The sequence below is a fragment of the Siphateles boraxobius genome, unplaced genomic scaffold (assembly GCF_051911475.1).
Source record: "Siphateles boraxobius isolate OS27281-9 unplaced genomic scaffold, OSU_SipBor_1 99, whole genome shotgun sequence".
Taxonomy (NCBI): domain Eukaryota; kingdom Metazoa; phylum Chordata; class Actinopteri; order Cypriniformes; family Leuciscidae; genus Siphateles; species Siphateles boraxobius.
In genome coordinates this window covers 754,920-773,914 of record NW_027509229.1, presented here as the reverse complement: position 1 = coordinate 773,914, position 18,995 = coordinate 754,920, and the positions used below count along the sequence as shown (strand labels likewise).

The window sequence follows — 18,995 nt, the reverse complement described above, 5'->3', positions numbered from 1 at the left end:
CTATGGGTCTTCATTGCGGGAGAGCTACCTACCTGCAGACTTCCTTTCCAACCCTGCTCCAACACAGCTGCCTGTAATTTCCAAGTTATTCTGAACACCTTGATTAGGTGATTAGGTGGTTTGGATTGGGCTTTGATGAACTCAAGACCCCTGCCCTAGACTGAAAATGGAATATGCATCCTTCAAGCCAAGTTCATCAGATGCAAGTCCAGGATTGGCCGCAAACGGTCATCCTTTTTCAGCACAAGATAAAATCAACTGTCATATCGGATTCCTTCTGGAAAGGAGGGACTTCCTCTATTGCGACTTTCTCCAACTAGGTATGAAATCCGGCTCCCGAAAGAGCCTCCATTAAAGTGAAGTGGGCATGGCCAAAACTGGATAGAATACTAGAGATCTTCTAGACTTGAAACACAACTCTCTATGTGCAAACACCTCCCTGTTGTAACCACAACATTATGGTCAAAAATGCACAGGTATAGTGGTCCGAAATGTAGAACATAGCGAACATGACTCAATATAAGGGGCCCAGCATACACCAAGAGAGCACACCTTGTTGTAACCACCACATTATGGTCAACCCAAAAGGGAAAAATTAACCACCTAACTCAATATGAGGGACCGAACATATACCATGGAGACACACCATGCTGTGATCATGACAATGTGGTCGTGAGCAATGTGCTTCAAGGACATTATGGGGTGCTGAAACATGATAAATCCAATAATTCACAACTCCAACATACAGAGAGTTAACAAACAATCAGCATTTAGTAGGCAAATTACCACACATGTGGGCTGATAATATTACACCCCCCATTTTATGAAGTATTATGTTACCACATAAGTCTAATATGGCAGACTTTACACTTGTGTTCCCCCAGTGTTTTTTCATGAAACTTTTGGCATGACAAACTCCTCAAACTTATCATAATAAGAATGTAGTTTTTTGGATTCATGACTGATAATGTCCATGAATTATAAACATCTCATCCCTTTTTGCCTACCCACAGGAGCAGAAAGCTGCACGTGGTTTCCTCTGCCAGTGAACATGAGCTGTACATGCTGACGAAATCTCTGAAAATTTATCCGGCAAGTTTAATGAAGTCCCTATCCATTTTTGGCGTAGGAACCCCCGATGAATCTATCATTCCACAGTAAATAAAGTTCTGACACCATGTATTGTTCTTGTGTAGTCACCCAAAATAATACCATACCGAGAAATAACTAAGAGCACACATGTTTGTGTCTGACTTCAGTCTTTACTCGATGAACACTACTTCAACATGAAAAGGAGTGAAAATAGGAATGAAACTCTGAATATATAAAATGAAACCTGAATATATATAGAATGAAAGTGTGAATACATGGAATGAAACTGAATATATGGAATGAAAGTGCAAATTTGACAGTACTATATATATTATTGGTACTATGTATATATTACAGTACTTTTATATATTGGCTTGTATTTTTAAAATTCAGTATCATTCAAATTATAAAATTAGTGAATTTCATTAAAAAGTGTATTATTAATTATTCTGTCCCTTGACAGTTTTGCAGCATCCCTCCACCACTCCTCACTCTCTTCTGGCTCCTATCCCAGTTAATGATGGGGGGACTACTCTGGGTTTGGGCCAGATCCAGAGCTCAGGACCCTCCCCTTGGACGGCACACCATATATATGGCATACTTTACCCTGATATCTGATTACACGTACTTGTGAAATTGTATATTGATAAATTATTCATCTGCTTAACGATTTAGTGCACTAACACTGCTGTAGTTTATATAACAGCAGTCTCTGACAGCAGAATGCTACTTTGTAGTAAAATTAAAACTATTTCCTTGTCAAATTAGAATGATATCTTAGTTTTACCACAAATATATATCACCTGTCATTTTCTTTTCTTAAGATATGTGCAGATGTGCAGTCTATCAATTAGATTTGAGTCGCAGCACTAGGAACGGCCACCAGCAGGCGATGTGAACGCAGCTTTACACTGAATCCTTTAGATGAAAATTAATAGGGTCAAATTGTAAATGTTAAAAAATATTTTAGTGTGTAATCACTTAGTAACTTGTGTACAGTTATTACATAATTTGACAACTTATAAACCCTATCCACCTTATTCCTGACAAGTTTACTGTGTTTTGAATTATGGGTGGCACTTCAGGTTTGGGGAACTTCCATTCTAAAACTAATCATTTTAAATCATAAGGTTGCCCTACAAATAAAGCTGATCCGTCAGTTTGACTCAATGAGCTATCAGTTTTCTTTCATGTTTTATTTAAGAATAACATGAGAATAACGTAACATTTTTACCGTGACATGTTATTGTCACGTGTCAGTGTTTGTTTGTATTTTCATCATTCACATGTCTTCCTTTGTTCTGTTTTCCCACCAGTCATTGGTTTCCTTGGTAACCCCCATTAGTTAATCTGTCACACCTCTTACCTCGTTAGTCTTGTCAGCAGTGTCTTGTTTCCCTGATTTGGCCCTATGTATTTAAGCCCTGTGTGGTGCCTTGTTCAGTGTCTGATCTCGGTCCTACTAAGTTTTTTGTATTATTATATTGTTATTAAACGTTTGTATTGGAACGGTGGACTCCTCATCTCCTTCTGCACCGCACCGCCACAGTTATAACAGGAATATCTATAGCAAGAGCTCTTTTCAGTCACTCTTTCCCTCATGATTATTTTTCTTTTTTTCTTTTACGTTCCACTGTAATATGAAAAAGCTCAACATATACTGCACATTTGTGGTCTGTTCTCAAAGGGTTAATTTATGATATATGCCATTAATAATTCACTGGAATGTACGAAGTATCTCTCTTTTTTTCTCCCCAAATCCTCACGTCTCTTTCCAGGTTTGTTTTCACAGATAAATACAATTTATTATCTGTCAAAATGACTGAAATCACTTTGAAATATAGTATCACGCAATACAGATATCCTAATACAGATATTACTACAGTGATACAGTCTGATTTTTTTTGTGTTTAAAGATTCACGCTTTTGGGGTTCCCTTTCAAGGGAACTCGAGCTGCGTTTGAGACGCGGTGGGAACGCTCTGCGTGATTACGTCGTGAAGCACGTGTAAAATCAGTCCAATGGAAGCCCGCTACGACATAGGTGACGTCATAGACCAGGAAACTATAAAGCAACCCTGAAATCAGGCCGCGATAGCTTCTGCACCTTCAGCAAGCGCTCTCTGTATATCTGTCCTTGTCTATTTATTGTTGTCTGTCAAGCCCGTTATATATATATATATATATATCACTATGGCGAGCAAGCAAAGTTATAAACCTTGTGTTGTGCCCTGCCCTCGTTATATCACGGGTGGGGACACACATCCTATGTGTATTGCTTGTTTGGGAGTGGAGCATGCCCAGTCAGTCCTCGAGGGGGCTGACTGTGAGCATTGCTTGAGTTTGTCTATGAAAACTCTCCGCTCTCGCCGAGCGTTCTTTGAGGAGGACGGTTCGGTTCGCGCTCCCCGAGGTGCGGGTCCCGCTGCTGCCGAGGCACAGCGTCGAATTTCATCTTGGGGTTCGCAGATGGATCTAGTAGCGGGGTTTGAGACGGGCCCCGCCCTTTCTCAGCCCTTACCTACTGGATTCGGTGTCTTTGCCCAGGAAGGAGCCCGCTCTGCGGCTTCTCCTTCCCAGGCTGAGGCACCAATATTACGGCTATCCAGTTCTGAGGATCTGGATGTCGGTAGTATGGGGGATATTGAGTGTTCGCCAGCTCATACCCCTGCTGATGAGGAGCTTATGGAGGTTTTATCTCGTGCTGTTACTAAATTAAATATTGAGTGGCCAGCCGATGATTTCGATGTTGAATCTAGAAAGAGTCTTTTAGATGAACGTTATTTACCATCTAGATCACGACCTCCTCGTCGGGAACTCCCGTTTTTTCCCGATCTCCACGCCGAGGTTTCGAGATCGTGGATTAAACCGGCGTCTTTCAGAGTGCATAACCCACAAACTAAGAATTATAGTAAAGTTCAAGGGATTGATCATTATGGTTATTTGACTATGCCTCGTGCTGAAGACACACTAGCGAGCTATCTCTCCCCTGAGTCTTCTTCTTCTCTGAAAGCCCCGACGTTACCCACCAAACCATTAAAAAATACATCTTTGTTGGTGGGTAAAGCGTAGTCGGCAGCAGGTCAGGCCGCAGCATGTTTGCACACTATGTCGATTCTCCAAGCGTACCAGGCTGACCTGCTGAAGGACATAGATGATAGTGAGGAAGTTAGTGCTGACGCAATTCGAGAATTGCGTCGCACGACAGATTTATCTCTCTGAGCCACCAAGGAGACGGCCAAGTCTGTTGGCCGCTCTATGGCAGCCTTGGTGGCCACGGAACACCATTTATGGTTAAATTTATCAGAAATAAAGGATAAAGATAGATCTGTTCTTCTGGACGCACCGCTGTCACCTACAAGTCTGTTCGGCGATGCTATAAATTGTGTCGTCGATAGGTTTCAAGAAAATAAGAAACAAGCGGCTGGGTTTCAGAGGTTTCTTCCTCGCCGGTCTATTGTCCCCGAGGCTGCTCGTAGTATAAAGTCTGAGCAGCCTCATCCGTCTACGAGCTCCGCTCACAGAGTTCAACAAAAACAGAGCGTCGCCGCTCGGGCACCTCCTCAATCTACGGTTCCTGAGTGGCGCTCGCAGCCCAGACCTGTTAGGGGTAGACAAGATCTGAGGACTGTTATCTCTAGGAGAGCTTGGGCTAAGAAGAAGTCCTGACGCCAAGGCTATCAGGCTTCTGAGGGTGGTCCCCTCCAGGGAGGAACGGTTCCGAGGAACCGTCCCTCCTTGGCACCCTCCGGGGGGCGACTCTCCGAGGAGAGCCGCAGCGCTGCCACTTCGGTTGTTCCCTGCCGGTTCGCCGCTTCAGGGCACCGAGGTGTCAGCGTCCCCGTGCAATCCTCTGAGGAGGGTTGTAGAACGGTCAGTTCGGTTGTTCCCTGCCGGTTCGCCGCTTCAGGGCGCCGAAACGAATGTTCAATCAAATCCAGAGGCCAGTCTCGAGAGACTGGTTCCCTTATCGGAATTTCTGGCAGCGTGGAAACTTCTGCCAAATATTTCTCTATGGGTCCTGCACATAATAGAAATGGGTTACAGAATTCAGTTCGGTTCTCGTCCGCCCAGATTTCAAGGAGTCCTCCCCACGGTGGTGGACTCACAGCAGGCTCTGGTAATGGAGCAAGAAGTACTGACACTTCTTGGAAAGGGAGCTATAGAAAGGGTTTCTCCTCCCAGCAGAGAGTCAGGGTTTTACAGCCGTTACTTCATTGTTCCAAAGAAGGATGGAGGGCTGCGTCCTATTCTAGACCTGCGCCAGTTAAATAGCAGGGTTCAGAAACTCAAGTTCAGAATGCTTACACTCAAACAGATTGTATCACAAGTTCAGTCCGAGGACTGGTTTGTCACTATAGACTTGAAGGACGCGTACTTCCATGTATCTATCCATCCTCATCACAGGAGGTTCCTGAGGTTCGCTTTCGGGGGCGAAGCATACCAATATCGGGTTCTTCCATTTGGCCTAGGTTTATCTCCCCGCACTTTTACAAAATGCGTGGATGCAGCTCTGGCTCCGTTGAGACTCCAGGGCATCCGCGTATTAAATTACATCGACGATTGGTTGATTTTAGCTCAGTCAGAGCAGGTGGCGGTTCAGCATCGAGATGCTGTTCTGTCCCACATAAAGAGTTTGGGGTTGCGGCTAAACACCAAAAAGAGTGTGCTCCTCCCTGCTCAGAGGACCACTTTTCTAGGTGTAATTTGGGATTCGACCACAATGCAGGCACGCCTGTCTCCTGCTCGTATTTCTGCGATTCTCACAGCCGCAAAGAATGTGAAACTAGGCCAGTCACTCACTGTGAAACAGTTTCAGAGACTGTTGGGTCTCATGGCAGCTGCGTCCAACGTTATTACTTTTGGCCTTCTGTACATGAGACCCCTGCAGTGGTGGCTCAGGACCAAGGGGTTTTCTCCGAGGGGAAATCCGTTCCGCAAGATCAAGGTCACGCGGCTATGCCTTCGTGCCTTGGCCTTGTGGAAGAAACCTTGGTTCCTCGCCCAGGGCCCAGTGTTGGGGGCTCCTTGTCGACGCGTCACACTTTCGACGGATGCTTCCCTCACGGGATGGGGGGCGGTCATGAGTGGCCGCTCGGCGCAAGGTCTGTGGCAGGACCATCAATGTTCCTGGCACATAAATCGTTTAGAGTTGATGGCGGTATTTCGAGCACTCAAATATTTCCTGCCAGACCTGAGAGGCCATCACGTGTTGGTCCGCACAGACAACACTTCGGTGGTCTCCTATATCAACCATCAGGGGGGTCTGATGTCACGTCACCTTTGCAAATTGGCCCATCAGATCCTCCTATGGTCCCAGGGGAAGTCACTGTCGCTCAAGGCGGTATTTATTCCGGGGCGTCAGAATGTGGGAGCAGATATTCTGTCGAGACAGGGGCTGAGGCCCGGGGAGTGGAGACTTCACCCAGAAGTGGTGGAGTTCTGTGGGAAAAGTTCGGTCGTTCTCAGGTAGACCTTTTCGCATCATCAGATTCAACCCATTGTCCCATGTGGTTCTCTCTAACGCACCCAGCTCCTCTCGGTCTGGATGCTATGGTGCAGGTGTGGCCGAGGCTGCACCTGTACGCCTTTCCCCCGATATCTTTGCTTCCGGGGGTTCTGGAGAGGGTTCGCCGAGAAGGGGCTCATCTGCTACTAGTAGCCCCTTATTGGCCGACCCGAGTTTGGTTCTCGGACTTGGTGTCTCTTCTGGACGGCTCCCCCTTGGAGATCCCAATCAGGGTGGACCTCCTGTCTCAGGCCGGGGGCACGATATTTCACCCTCGGCCGGAGTTGTGGAAACTGTGGGCCTGGCCTCTGAGGGGGCCAGGCTCAGGGAGACCGGTCTTTCGACCGATGTTGTAGAAACCATTCTTCAATCCAGAGCTCCTTCCACGAGAAGGCTGTATGCGCTAAAATGGAAACTTTTCACCACGTGGTGTGTTGAACGTCAGTTAGATCCTGTTAACTGCCCTGTTGGTTCAGTTCTTGATTTTCTGCAAGACCGTTTCTCGGCCAGGTTACCTCCTTCCACCCTAAAGGTTTACGTGGCGGCTATATCTGCCTACCACACCCCTCTGGGGGGTACTTCTATTGGGAGAAACCCTCTAATTACTCGCTTTCTCCGTGGTACATTGAGGTTGAGACCTGCACTGCACTCTAGAGCACCGGCTTGGGACTTGGTCATTGTACTCGAGGGTCTGGCTTTAGCTCCCTTTGAGCCCATCGAGGAGGTTTCTGAAAAGTTCCTCACTCTAAAGACTTTATTTCTCCTTGCTATCTCATCTATCAAGAGAATTGGTGATTTACATGCTTTGTCGGTTGCTCCTTCATGTCTGGAATTTGCACCTGGTATGGTGAAGGCATTTCTCTACCCCAGGCCGGGTTATATTCCTAAGGTCCCACTGAATGTTGGATGCCCAATAGTGCTGCAGGCCTTTTATCCTCCACCCTTTAATACCCCTGACCAGGAACAGCTTAACCTGTTATGTCCAGTCCGGGCTTTACATGTCTACGTTCACAGAGCTGCCCTGTGGCGTAAATCTGAGCAACTATTTGTTTGTTTTGGGTCACTCAAGAGAGGATGCCCTGCATCTAAGCAGGTTATGAGTAAATGGATAGTCGAGGCTATTTCATTGGCTTATGAAGCGGCCGGACAGCCTTCACCTATGGCTGTGCGGGCCCATTCTACTCGGAGTATGGCGGCCTCTATGGCCTTAATTTCGGGAGTTTCCCTTCTTGACGTATGTAATGCGGCAGGATGGTCCTCTCCGCATACATTTGTGACCCGTCACAGAAACCAGGGACACAAGTCGGCAGCACAACTTTCGAGCAAAATGAGAAAGAAGAGTTTTTTTTCAAAATTGGTGATTTTCAATTTTTTGGAGAATCTGTTAATTGAAATCACGAAGAAGCCTCTCCATGTTTGAGATAGCAGTATTGGTATATTTAAAAGCTTACATTTTGAGGTTGAAATCGGCTTGTTTTCGGAGATTCTAGCATGCAGTAGGGGCGTGGCGTGTCATTGTCTGTGTGTATTTCCATACTGAATAACCCGGCGCTTTTGCCCCCGCCCTCCAAGTCAACCACATGGCTACTTATTATGCTGTGCTCTGGCCAGCTCTCTCTGATATCAAAATTCAATGAAGATGGATGCCGCAAAGATTGTCGCAGACGAGATGAACCGTCTGGCAGTTACACCGAAAATGTTTTCGCCGCACTTCGTGGGCTCGGGAAACTGAACCGGAGGTATGGGCGCAGCGCGCTCGCCCTCAGTGCTTCAATACGGCGGCTCGGCTCGCTGACAGCGGTGGCTGGCTGTTTCATATGTGACGGAGAATCGAAATAGAGGATGCAGTTAAGACCTTTGCTGCTGCGATGAAGGCCTGCCGTGCGTGTTTCTGAAATGTAAGTTAAGCTTCATTTGCTCTTTAGTCGTTATTTAAGATGCTGAACCTGCTGATGATATAATGTGCTTGCGGACATTTCATTTGTGTGTGTATACGCACATAAGAAAGTGGTGTAAAGAGATTTGCAACAGTAATTTGAGGAGGTGAAATGTGATTATTTGGAAAATTGCAGAAATGACTGCTTAAAGAAAAATGCCAGCAGGCATTTGCCTCCTACATAAACTTTAATATTGTTGACATTTTGGGCACACGAGCGTTGCGTACTATTTGCGCTATAGATATGTAGGCCTATGGCTTATTGGTCTTTGTTTGTTTTTGTTGGTTTTGCGTTATATGTATATGGCATATTGGTCTTTGTGTGTTGTTGCTGGTTTTGCGTTATACTGTATGTATATGGCATATTGGCCTTTGTGTGTTGTTGCTGGTTTTGCGTTATATGCAGGCTATATGGCATATTGGTCTTTGTGTGTTGTTGCTGGTTTTGCGTTATATGTATATGGCATATTGGTCTTTATGTGTTGTTGCTGGTTTCACGTTATATGCAGGCTATATGGCATTATTGGTCTTTGTGTGTTGTTGCTGGTACGTTGCAAATAGAGGGGCAGCACAATTGTTTTTCGCCTAGTGCGGCAGAAGTGCACTCATTCGAAGTGTAAAAAAAGCTGTAAAGCACATGGAGGAGCTTTACAGGGGGTATGGCTTATCTAAATGAGATGTAAATGAGCCCTATTGTCACCCCCAGCAGCAGAGACAGGTGAGAACTGCACAATCTTTAGCTCGTTTTCTCCTCTTTGAGCTTTTTTAAGTGCCTACTTTAAAATGGCCACAACTTCTCCAAATATTATCAGATTTCCACATGTTACACATCGTTGGAAAGCTTGGATATTACACTCTCAGAATCTATGAATAACTCAAAATGCCCCAGAACCGACTTGTGTCCCTAGTTTCCGTGACTGGTCACATTTGTCAGGTTTTATGACCTTGACCTCTCCACTCCTGGGGCGAGGTTGCTTGCTTCTTAGTGTGCGCAGGACCTCACACAGAACGGGCATTTGTCATTATGGCGTAGTGGGTATAGGGTTCCCACCGCGTCTCAAACGCAGCTCGAGTTCCCTTGAAAGGGAACGTCTCAGGTTACGTATGTAACCCTGGTTCCCTGATAGGGAACGAGACGCTGCGTTTGCCTGCCATACTTCCTGCATGCCCTGATCGACTTGCTTCAGGTTTTTCAGAAGCTATCGCGGTCTGATTTCAGGGTTGCTTTATAGTTTCCTGGTCTATGACGTCACCTATGTCGTAGCGGGCTTCCATTGGACTGATTTTACACGTGCTTCACGACGTAATCACGCAGAGCGTTCCCACCGCGTCTCAAACGCAGCGTCTCGTTCCCTATCAGGGAACCAGGGTTACATACGTAACCTGAGACGTTATTCATGGTCTGTTTAAAGTACCTTGTTGATGTTTTTACACTATTAAATGTGCTTTTAATGTTCAATGGTTGAAGGTCAAGTCAAGTCATCCTCATTTATATAGCGCTTTTAACAATGTAGATTGTTTCAAAGCAGCTTTACAGAGATAAAGATATAATTTAAGGTAACAGAGATTGGTTTGGTTTTATAGTGGTTCTTGAAAAATGTTTTTTCCAGCTAAAGTTAGTTTTGATTGATTCACTTCCGTCTAAATGATCATTTGTTATTAAATTAGGGGCCGCTAAGACGACACCGTTCTCTCTAAACAGACTTTAAACGTGAACCTGTGGTAGACGCTGATGGCGTTCACATGCGCATTAAGAATTGATTCTATAGTTATGTGCGTTTGAATATATGTGCGCAGGTTTGTAATTCCTTACACACCATGCCTAAACAAACTACTTGTCTTGTCTATAAATTTTGATGCAGAATTTTATTTTATCTTATCACTTTGGGTAGGTACGCGAACCGAAAAATTCCACAACGCTTTATCTGTAGAGTGGTATAGGGATCCTCCATAGGGAGAGGCTAGTTGGCACTTCAGCACTGCATTGTCATCAGGTCCAGGCGATAGTCCTTCGTCAGATCCGGATACGGCCTGGATCCAGCAGGCTGCGGGAAAACCTCGGGATAAACAAAGACACTAAAATTAGCGTAGACGCCATTCTTTTTATGATGTAACGAGTACATCAGGATTTAAGGGAAGTGTTCCCAGTTCCGGCTGACCTAATCTAAGCAGCCTAATATTGAATTATAGAAGTCTATGATGTGTTATGTGTATGCTAGGTCAAAGAGATGTGTTTTTAGTCTAGCTTTGAACTGACAGACTGTGTCTGCTTCCCGGACAATGTTAGGAAGATTGTTCCAAAGTTTTGGTGCTAAATAGGAAAAGGTAGAGTAGAATAATGTAATGTCATTGTACACGGTTCAAAAAATATATATTATTGCGTCCAGAGCTAGTCTTTCTCTGATTGTTTACAGGTTAGCGGAAGTTACACCCATAATTCACTCAAAGCGTCATGGGGCGCAGGAATAATGTGGATACAACAGGGGTATCCAATCCTGTTCCTGGAGATCTCCCTCCCTGCAGAGTTCAGCTCCAGCCCTGATCACACACACCTGAACCAGCTCATGACCTGCAGGAGCACTTCTTTACAGACAGGTGTGTGTGTGTGTGTGAGAGTGTGAGTGAGAGAGTGAGAGAGGGAGTGAGGGAGAGGGATAGATAGATCAGGGCAGGAGCTGAACTGTGCAGGGACGGAGATCTCCAGGAACAGGATTGAGCACCACTGCTATACACCATAAACCTTAAACCCAAAAATGACTGTAAAACTGGTGATTTAAACAACTTTACAGCTCAAATAATACCAGTTTCTAACAGAAGAAATAGCGTAAGCGTTTTTTATAAACTTACACACTTCAGCTTTAAAAACCTACATAATGAATTTCTTTTATAAGTGAACTTCAAACTGATTTTTTTCCTTTTCTTTTTGTGGCAATCAATTGAGCGTAATTTGTTTTGAACCCAGAATATTATTTTAATAATAGATGGGTGTAGCAGGATTGTGAATGAACCTTGCTCAACCTTCTTCAGACCCCCAAGAGCTCTGACACAAACATTAGTAGTGAAAACAGATCTACAGTACAAACAGTGGATTCCTATGGACACATTCACACCACGGCTGAACTTTTGCACACCAACATTCTTGGCTCGGTGAAAACAAACTGCAAACCCTTTAGGACTAGTCATACTGCACTCATCTAATTTTACCAGTGACACTCAAAATATTATTTATAATATATTAATATGGGAAAATATTACATTTTAGCTTAACCTCCTATGGTGGCCGAGAGAGCTCAACGCGCTGCAACCGAAGAAAACACATGCAAATAGAAAAAAAACACTTGCAAATTAAGAAAACATCTTAATAAGTTTCACAACACATGTGTGCTCCAAGTACTCACAACACAACCAAATACAGAAACACGCTGCAAAAGTTCACAACACAACCACATACAGAAACGCACTGCAAATAGCACAGACCACAATGGAAATGTTTCCAGGGGACTCCAATAAGTGACGAACCCGGCTTTTAAAATCGCATTTTTCCATCTTAAAAAAATTTCTAAATTATGTCATATGCTCACAATGAAAAATGCGGAATAATTAGTTCATAAGCATGAACTATGCGGAAGTGGACCTCAATGCTAGATTATTGTAATGCTATTATGGGTGGTTGCCCTGCACGCTTAATAAACAAACTACAGCTGGTCCAAAATTCGTCAAGTAACCTTTATTTATATAGAGCTTTTTACAATACAGATTGTTTCAAAGCAGCTTTACAGAGATAACAGGAAAATAATTTTGTAATAATATTGTTAAATATAAAATTATATGTCCCCAGCCGCTAGAGTTCTTACAAGAACCAGAAAGTATGACCATATTAGCCCGGTTCTGTCAACACTGCATTGGCTCCCTATTAAACATTGTATACATTTTTAAATATTGCTGATTATTTACAAAGCACTAAATGGTTCAGCTCCCCAGTACTTGAGCGAGCTCTTAACGCATTATAGTCCTTCACATCTATTGCGATCTCAAAGTTTCGGCCAGTTGATAATACCTAGAATATCTAAATCAACTGCTGGCGGTAGATCCTTTTCCTATTTAGCACCAAAACTTTGGAACAATCTTCCTAACATTGTCCGGGAAGCAGACACAGTCTGTCAGTTCAAAGCTAGACTAAAAACACATCTCTTTGGCCTAGCATACACATAACACATTATAGACTTCTATAATTCAATGTTAGGCTGCATAGTTTAGATCAGCCGGAACCGGGAACACTTCCCATAAATCCTGATGTACTTGTACATCATAAGAAAAATGGCATCTACACTAATATTAGTCTCTCTGTTTATCCCGAGGTTTACCGCAGTCTGCCGGATCCAGGCCGTATCCGGATCTGATGAAGGACCTGCGCCTGGACACGACGACAACGCACTCCTGAAGTGTCACTACTATCTCCCTTGTGAAGGCCTCCTTCCCTTAACTCTGTACTGATAAAACTAGCAAAAGTGGATTCAGACTTGAGCCATGCGCTTTAGACCATGCGCTTAGACTGTTAAAATAGGGCCCTTAATGTTTTATTTGTTTCTTTCAACTATTTGACTTTAATTCAAAGATTTTTTTGTGAATATTTTAAATGAAAGACTGAGAAATTGCAAAAACAAATTTTCATATTTTCAAGGGTGCCATTATTTGTGTATCCCCTGTCCAGTGTCTCCAGTGTCCACCAGACAGTGAGCTCACCTGCTTCAGAGAGATCCCGTAAGGAGCTGCTGAGTGCACTCCTCTTAAGTCCCTCTCCCATTGCGTAGGAGTCGTCCAGGCTAGTGCGGCCCATGCTGCCGTTCCCCGTCTCTTTCTTCAGGCCAGACATGCTCTGAGACATACTGGGCCTGACCACCCCTTTCTGCTTCTCCAGCTCCGCTGCGCACATCCAAACACACACAGTTCATTCATATAGCACACACTACCACTCGAACAAACTAGAGCATCATACCTCATACTACTCTTACCATAACATACTATAGCAAAAAAACAAAATTACCCTGGTATGTCCATCAGAAATGAAGCCGACAACAGCGAAGTTAATATGCAATCAAATATTTGAACCGAAGCCAAGCGAGAAATTAGGATGAATGTAAAAACAACATTGACGTTCATCTGATTGATATTCACATGTGAAAGTGGCCCAGACTCTGACAGGTAAACATGCAAATGACATTTAATATGATACTTTAAAACAAAAGCAGAAGTCTTATGTTAACTATGAAGATTTCTGAAAGAGTCCTTTTCTCAGTTTCTGCTCTCTTTAATCCTAACTCTAATTCTGCATCTGTTCACTGTCTCATGATGCTCAGTGATGTCTGAGATCTGCATGGGCCGCTCACAACCGGGTCTGGAAAAGATGAGGATCAGGAAGAATAAAGGTCTGTTTACACTCTATCCGGTACTTTTCCATTTCCTGGACTTCAGCGATGGACTCTCGCAGGTCGCTGAGGAATTTCTTGCGGTCCTGAGGGTTGGGAGCATTGAAATTGATCAGGACTTTGAAGTCCGCACCTGGAATGACTGAAGTCAGCCGGATACCGTTCGGATAGACTGAGAAAAATGAGAAAATAAACGTCATTTTACTTCAGAAAAATTCATGTAAAGGACTGAGAGTGCCATGAAATGAAGAAATAAAATATCATTCTTTTATATTTAGTCAAAAACAAAAATGTCAATAAAATCACTGAATTAAGCTACATAACTGCATTCCATACAGTGTTCATGCTGGAACTTTAGGTAGACTCTATCTATCTGTGATTTATTTGTATAGTTACATGATTATTGCTGGTGAATTCCTGATTCCTTCATTTTTAAATGACACTAAAGAAAGTTTTTGTTACATATTCATTTCTGATTGTGTATATATTTCTTACACTGGTTTTCAAAGAGCATCACTTGCATCCCGTACAAAGAGAAAGATTGCCTGAAACTATATGTCACTGAATTTTTCTTCTTTTGGAAGATCTTGGTAACCTGTCACAGAGAAGCAACAATCACAATGATCAGAGTCACGTTTGCTGATATCTGTAGATATCAGAAAGTATGCTGTGATGTGTTGTGTGTGTTTGCGTGCTCTCACCACCAGCAGGTCATTAAAGAGGAAGATCTCCCGCTGATGCTGGCCGAGTTTCTGCAACCGGTTTGGATCTGGGACCTCGAACAGTCTGCAGTAGCACACGAGCCTGCGGTGCGCCTGAGACAACACCTGACATACACACACACATGCCGTTACACTCGTGGCTATGTGTTTTTATACTCTATCCTCTTACTGTAAATGCAACCCATAGACAAAATGTGTTTTTGCATTTTTAGAAAGACATTAAGTATGTTTATTAAGCCATTCTTTTCATGAGGACTTTTGGCTACTCCCCACCATATAGCTAATTTCACACACACACACACACACACACACACACACACACACACACACACACACACACACACACACACACACACACACACACACACACACACACACACACACACACACACACACACACACACACACACACACACACAGGGCTGGACTGGGACAGAAAATCGGGCCTGGCATTTTGGCACAGACTGGCCCACTACATATGATCATAAACACCACCCATCTTTGCACGCCCTTGAATATGTTCAACTACTTTTCATTAAAACGACTAATGGCATGTAATGAGTGAGTAGGAACGAGTGAGAGTTAACAGATGAAATAAGTACAAAATTGTAATTTATTAATACAATTGAACTATACTCCGCAGCGATGCATCAAAAAACAAGCTATAAGCTGCACTGGCATAGCAATACCAGTGTTTCCCACAGGATCTTTGGTAAAACTGTGGTGGGTGGACCTCTGTCCCTCTAGGGGGGTTTGGGGGCATGCCCCCCCCTAAGAAAATTGTGTGCATTTTAATGTTAAATTCATCAATCTGGTGCACTTTGAATGTTAAAAATTAAAAGGTCCAACCCATTTTTAGTGTGCAAATTAAACACAGAAAAAAAAAAACTCTTTTAGTATAAAACTATATTTACTATATTACACTACTACATAATAATAGTTATAATTAATCTCAAGACAGTAGCCTAATAGCCATATATTGTAAAACAAATGCACTGAAAAATAAAGAAAACTTTCATAATTAGTTTAGTACTAATTTATAAACTTGAAAGAGATAAGCACATGATCTTTTATTTTGACGGAAACTGCATCAAGCTTTTATTTTGGCGGAAAACATGGATACAAACGCGTCTCATTAAACTTCTAGTAAATTGCTGTAATCGTCAACAATACAGATGTGGAAATAATGCGTAACTAGGTAATGGGTTCCTACACTCATAGCCAAAGTGTTTTAAAAAGTAGTTCTGCTTACCACAGACTCTACACTTTCTCATCTCTCTCCTGATCCTCCTCACTATCCTCCTCATCGGCCACTGGAGCTGATGAAGGTCCTGCTGCTGCAGAAAACACATATACTTTGACACATTTTACAGCGTCTGCTTGAAGGGCCTATATCTATTTTTCACGCTATTTCTCTGCACATTCCTTGCGTTTCTTCTCCATCTCTCAGACTATAGACAGATACACAGTACACTTGACACTGCACGCTCACTCAAAACACAAATGGGGATTTGTTTCAAGATGTGATTGAGCCAGCCCAGTGTCAATCAAGAAAACAACCAATGGGCCGCTGATCTACGTGTTTCATGGGCCGGTCTGTCATTGCATAAAATATATGAATTTTTTTTTTGACCAATGCATTACATCGGCACTAACCCAGCGCCGTCAATTAAACAAAACAAAACGAATGGGCTGCCGATGTACGAGTTTTATGGGCCGTAAAAAATAAATAAAAATAAAAATATGAGATGTATCGGCCCAAAAAGCACGTCGGCCCCCCGGGCATTTGCCCGGTATGCCAGATTACCAGTCCAGCCCTGCACACACACACACACACACACACACACACACTAACCCGACCCCTAAATTTACCCATCACACAAAACTTTATGCATTTTTACATTTTTAATAAAACACTGTTTAGTATATTTTTATGTTTTTAAGGCCATTTGAAATACGAGGACACAGAAATGTCATCATAAATCACGTTCACGTTGTAAAACCCGTCATTATATGAATTCCTGTCCTCATAAATCACAAAAACAATCTCTCTCTCTCTCTCTCTCTCTCTCTCTCTCTCTCTCTCTCTCTCTCTCTCTCTCTCTCTCTCTCTCTCTCTCTCTGCCACACACATCATGAAGTATACTTACACATCCGAGGCCTTGGTGATGCGATCCAATCTGTAAAGCAAGAGATAAATGGGTGAATCATGCAATTCACTGTTTTCATTTTTAAGAAATGATAAGAGCTCTTAAACTACGACGGACAGACTCTCATTATCTTCATAAAGTACATGGTCAGTGTCTGGAAAAATGTCTCTTACTTGCTTCTTGCCCACGATGAGCTTCTCCACCTTCTGCACCTGAGACACATGGTCATCATTAGTTTTGAGCTCCTTCTTCTGGATCCGCTCGTAAATCCCAACCAGCATCTCCCGAGGGATGTCCTGTCCATCATCAACCCCTTTCAACACACACATACAAGGCTATAACACACACTACAGCTACTAAACTGGCATTTCATGTCTATATTTGACCATGTATCAAGTCCAAGTGAGCTCATCCTCGACGGATCTGATTTACGCCTGTGAACGTCAGCTTGTTTAATCATAACACTTTACAATAATGTTCATTAGTGTTCATACATAAGGTTCATTACTTCTTCAGCATTTATTAATCTTAGTTGATATTAATTTCAGCATTTACTAATACGTCATTAAAATCAAAGGTTGTATTTCTTCAAATTAGTTAATGCACTGTGAACTAACATGAACAAACAATTTTTATTCAAAATTTGAATTTTTATTAACTAACATGAACAAAGATTAACTAATACAGTAACAAATGTATTGCTCATTGTTAGTTCATGTTAGTTAATACATTAACTAATGAACCTAATTGTACAAGTTGAATAGAGTGAAAGCAACAGTGAGTTTCCATCCAAACCTCGCAGATTCTTGACGAAGTCCTCGAGCTTCATCTTGCGCTCCAGCTTGACGTTGGGGCTGTACATGTCAGTGTTGAGGAGGATGATGGCGAACGCCAGGATGAAGATGGTGTCAGGGTTTCTGAACTGACGGACCACATCAGCGTTACAGATGCAGTAGCGCTGGCTAAACACACACACACAACACACATCGTTCATCTCTAAATGCAATGAGCATCATCTTTCTACAATCAGTGCTGAAGCATCTTTGGCTGCTTGATTATCTTTTTTACCTTGTTTATTTGTTGTTTCTAATTTACTTCAGAATTAAGTCAGAGATAAAACTGCATGTTTGAGTGTGGCGTGTCTGGTGACGCGACAGCACCTGTAAGCCTCGATCAGCCGCTCCACCTTCTGTGCTTCTCCCTGAACACGGATCTGAGCCTGGAATTTCCTCAAAGCTTCGTCCAGCTCCATCCCTGAGAAATCCAGCTCGTCCACCACACAGCTGCAACACACACACACACACCCTTCACATGCCACATCTACACAAACCTGTGCCTACAGCAAGTGGCATTTTGCACGACAAGTTTTTTCAGTTATAAAATGAAAAACGACATTTATCTAATAACACAATAGGTATATAGTAGTATGAAAAAACTGCAAATACTTACTCTAAAACATCTCTATTGAACTGTTTCTGCCGGTTCCCAAGGAACTCCCCAATCATCTGTCGACTCAAGCCTTTCCTCTGCAGGAGAAAGTGTGCGACTCCCACGGGAGTGTCAGGGATGAAGCCCCTCTCCGTCAGGTACTGCACTCCCTTCTCTGGCTTTCTGAAAGCAGAGGAACAGCTCAAGTTAACTCTTATCCTTCTGAACCGCATCCGAGCCGGTACTGGACATGCAGGAGGAGACAGAAAGGCAGTGAAAAACATTATTTGAAAAGAAGAGCTATAAAAGGTATGGAAGAGCTCTTTGAGTGAAAACTAGCAGAATAATATCCTCCTGAGAACCGGGGAAAAAATACGTTTTTTTCTTTTGTAAGAACAGTTACATGTTGTCTGCGTATTATTCTTGTTTAATAAATAGTATTTTGATCTTTGACTCGTGCATGTTAATACACATTACACAGTCTGCGCTTGCAAAGATTATTTATTTTTAGGTTTAGTTCCACATTGCTTGAAAGGTAAGATATATCACATATGTATTTTTATCATAGAAACACATTATAGCTGGGGTTTTTAGTCTGAGGTCCGACGACCCAGGGGGCTCCAACAAGTTCTTAAATAAAAAATAGATTACAATAGTAAATAAATAATAAATAATACATATAGCAGTACTATACATATAGTACATATATGTACTATAACAAGTAGAAAAATAA

General features: G+C 42.9%; 1 protein-coding gene across 9 annotated transcripts in view; it reads right to left on the bottom strand.

The window, feature by feature from the left end:
- The window catches only part of LOC143733367 (IQ motif and SEC7 domain-containing protein 1-like), a 136,089-nt gene that overhangs the window by 9,814 nt on the left and 107,280 nt on the right, over positions 1-18,995 (bottom strand). For 8 of the 9 annotated variants that reach the window (XM_077225059.1, XM_077225068.1, XM_077225063.1 and 5 more), the window contains 9 exons: positions 18,284-18,445; positions 17,995-18,117; positions 17,630-17,796; positions 17,008-17,147; positions 16,835-16,864; positions 14,664-14,789; positions 14,458-14,557; positions 13,973-14,134; positions 13,280-13,459 (listed from right to left, as the gene is read on the bottom strand). In XM_077225059.1, coding sequence (XP_077081174.1) covers positions 13,280-13,459; positions 13,973-14,134; positions 14,458-14,557; positions 14,664-14,789; positions 16,835-16,864; positions 17,008-17,147; positions 17,630-17,796; positions 17,995-18,117; positions 18,284-18,445 — 1,190 coding nt within the window. The remainder of the gene's footprint in view (positions 1-13,279; positions 13,460-13,972; positions 14,135-14,457; positions 14,558-14,663; positions 14,790-16,834; positions 16,865-17,007; positions 17,148-17,629; positions 17,797-17,994; positions 18,118-18,283; positions 18,446-18,995) is intronic. The other variant, XM_077225060.1, reaches the window with a different exon arrangement.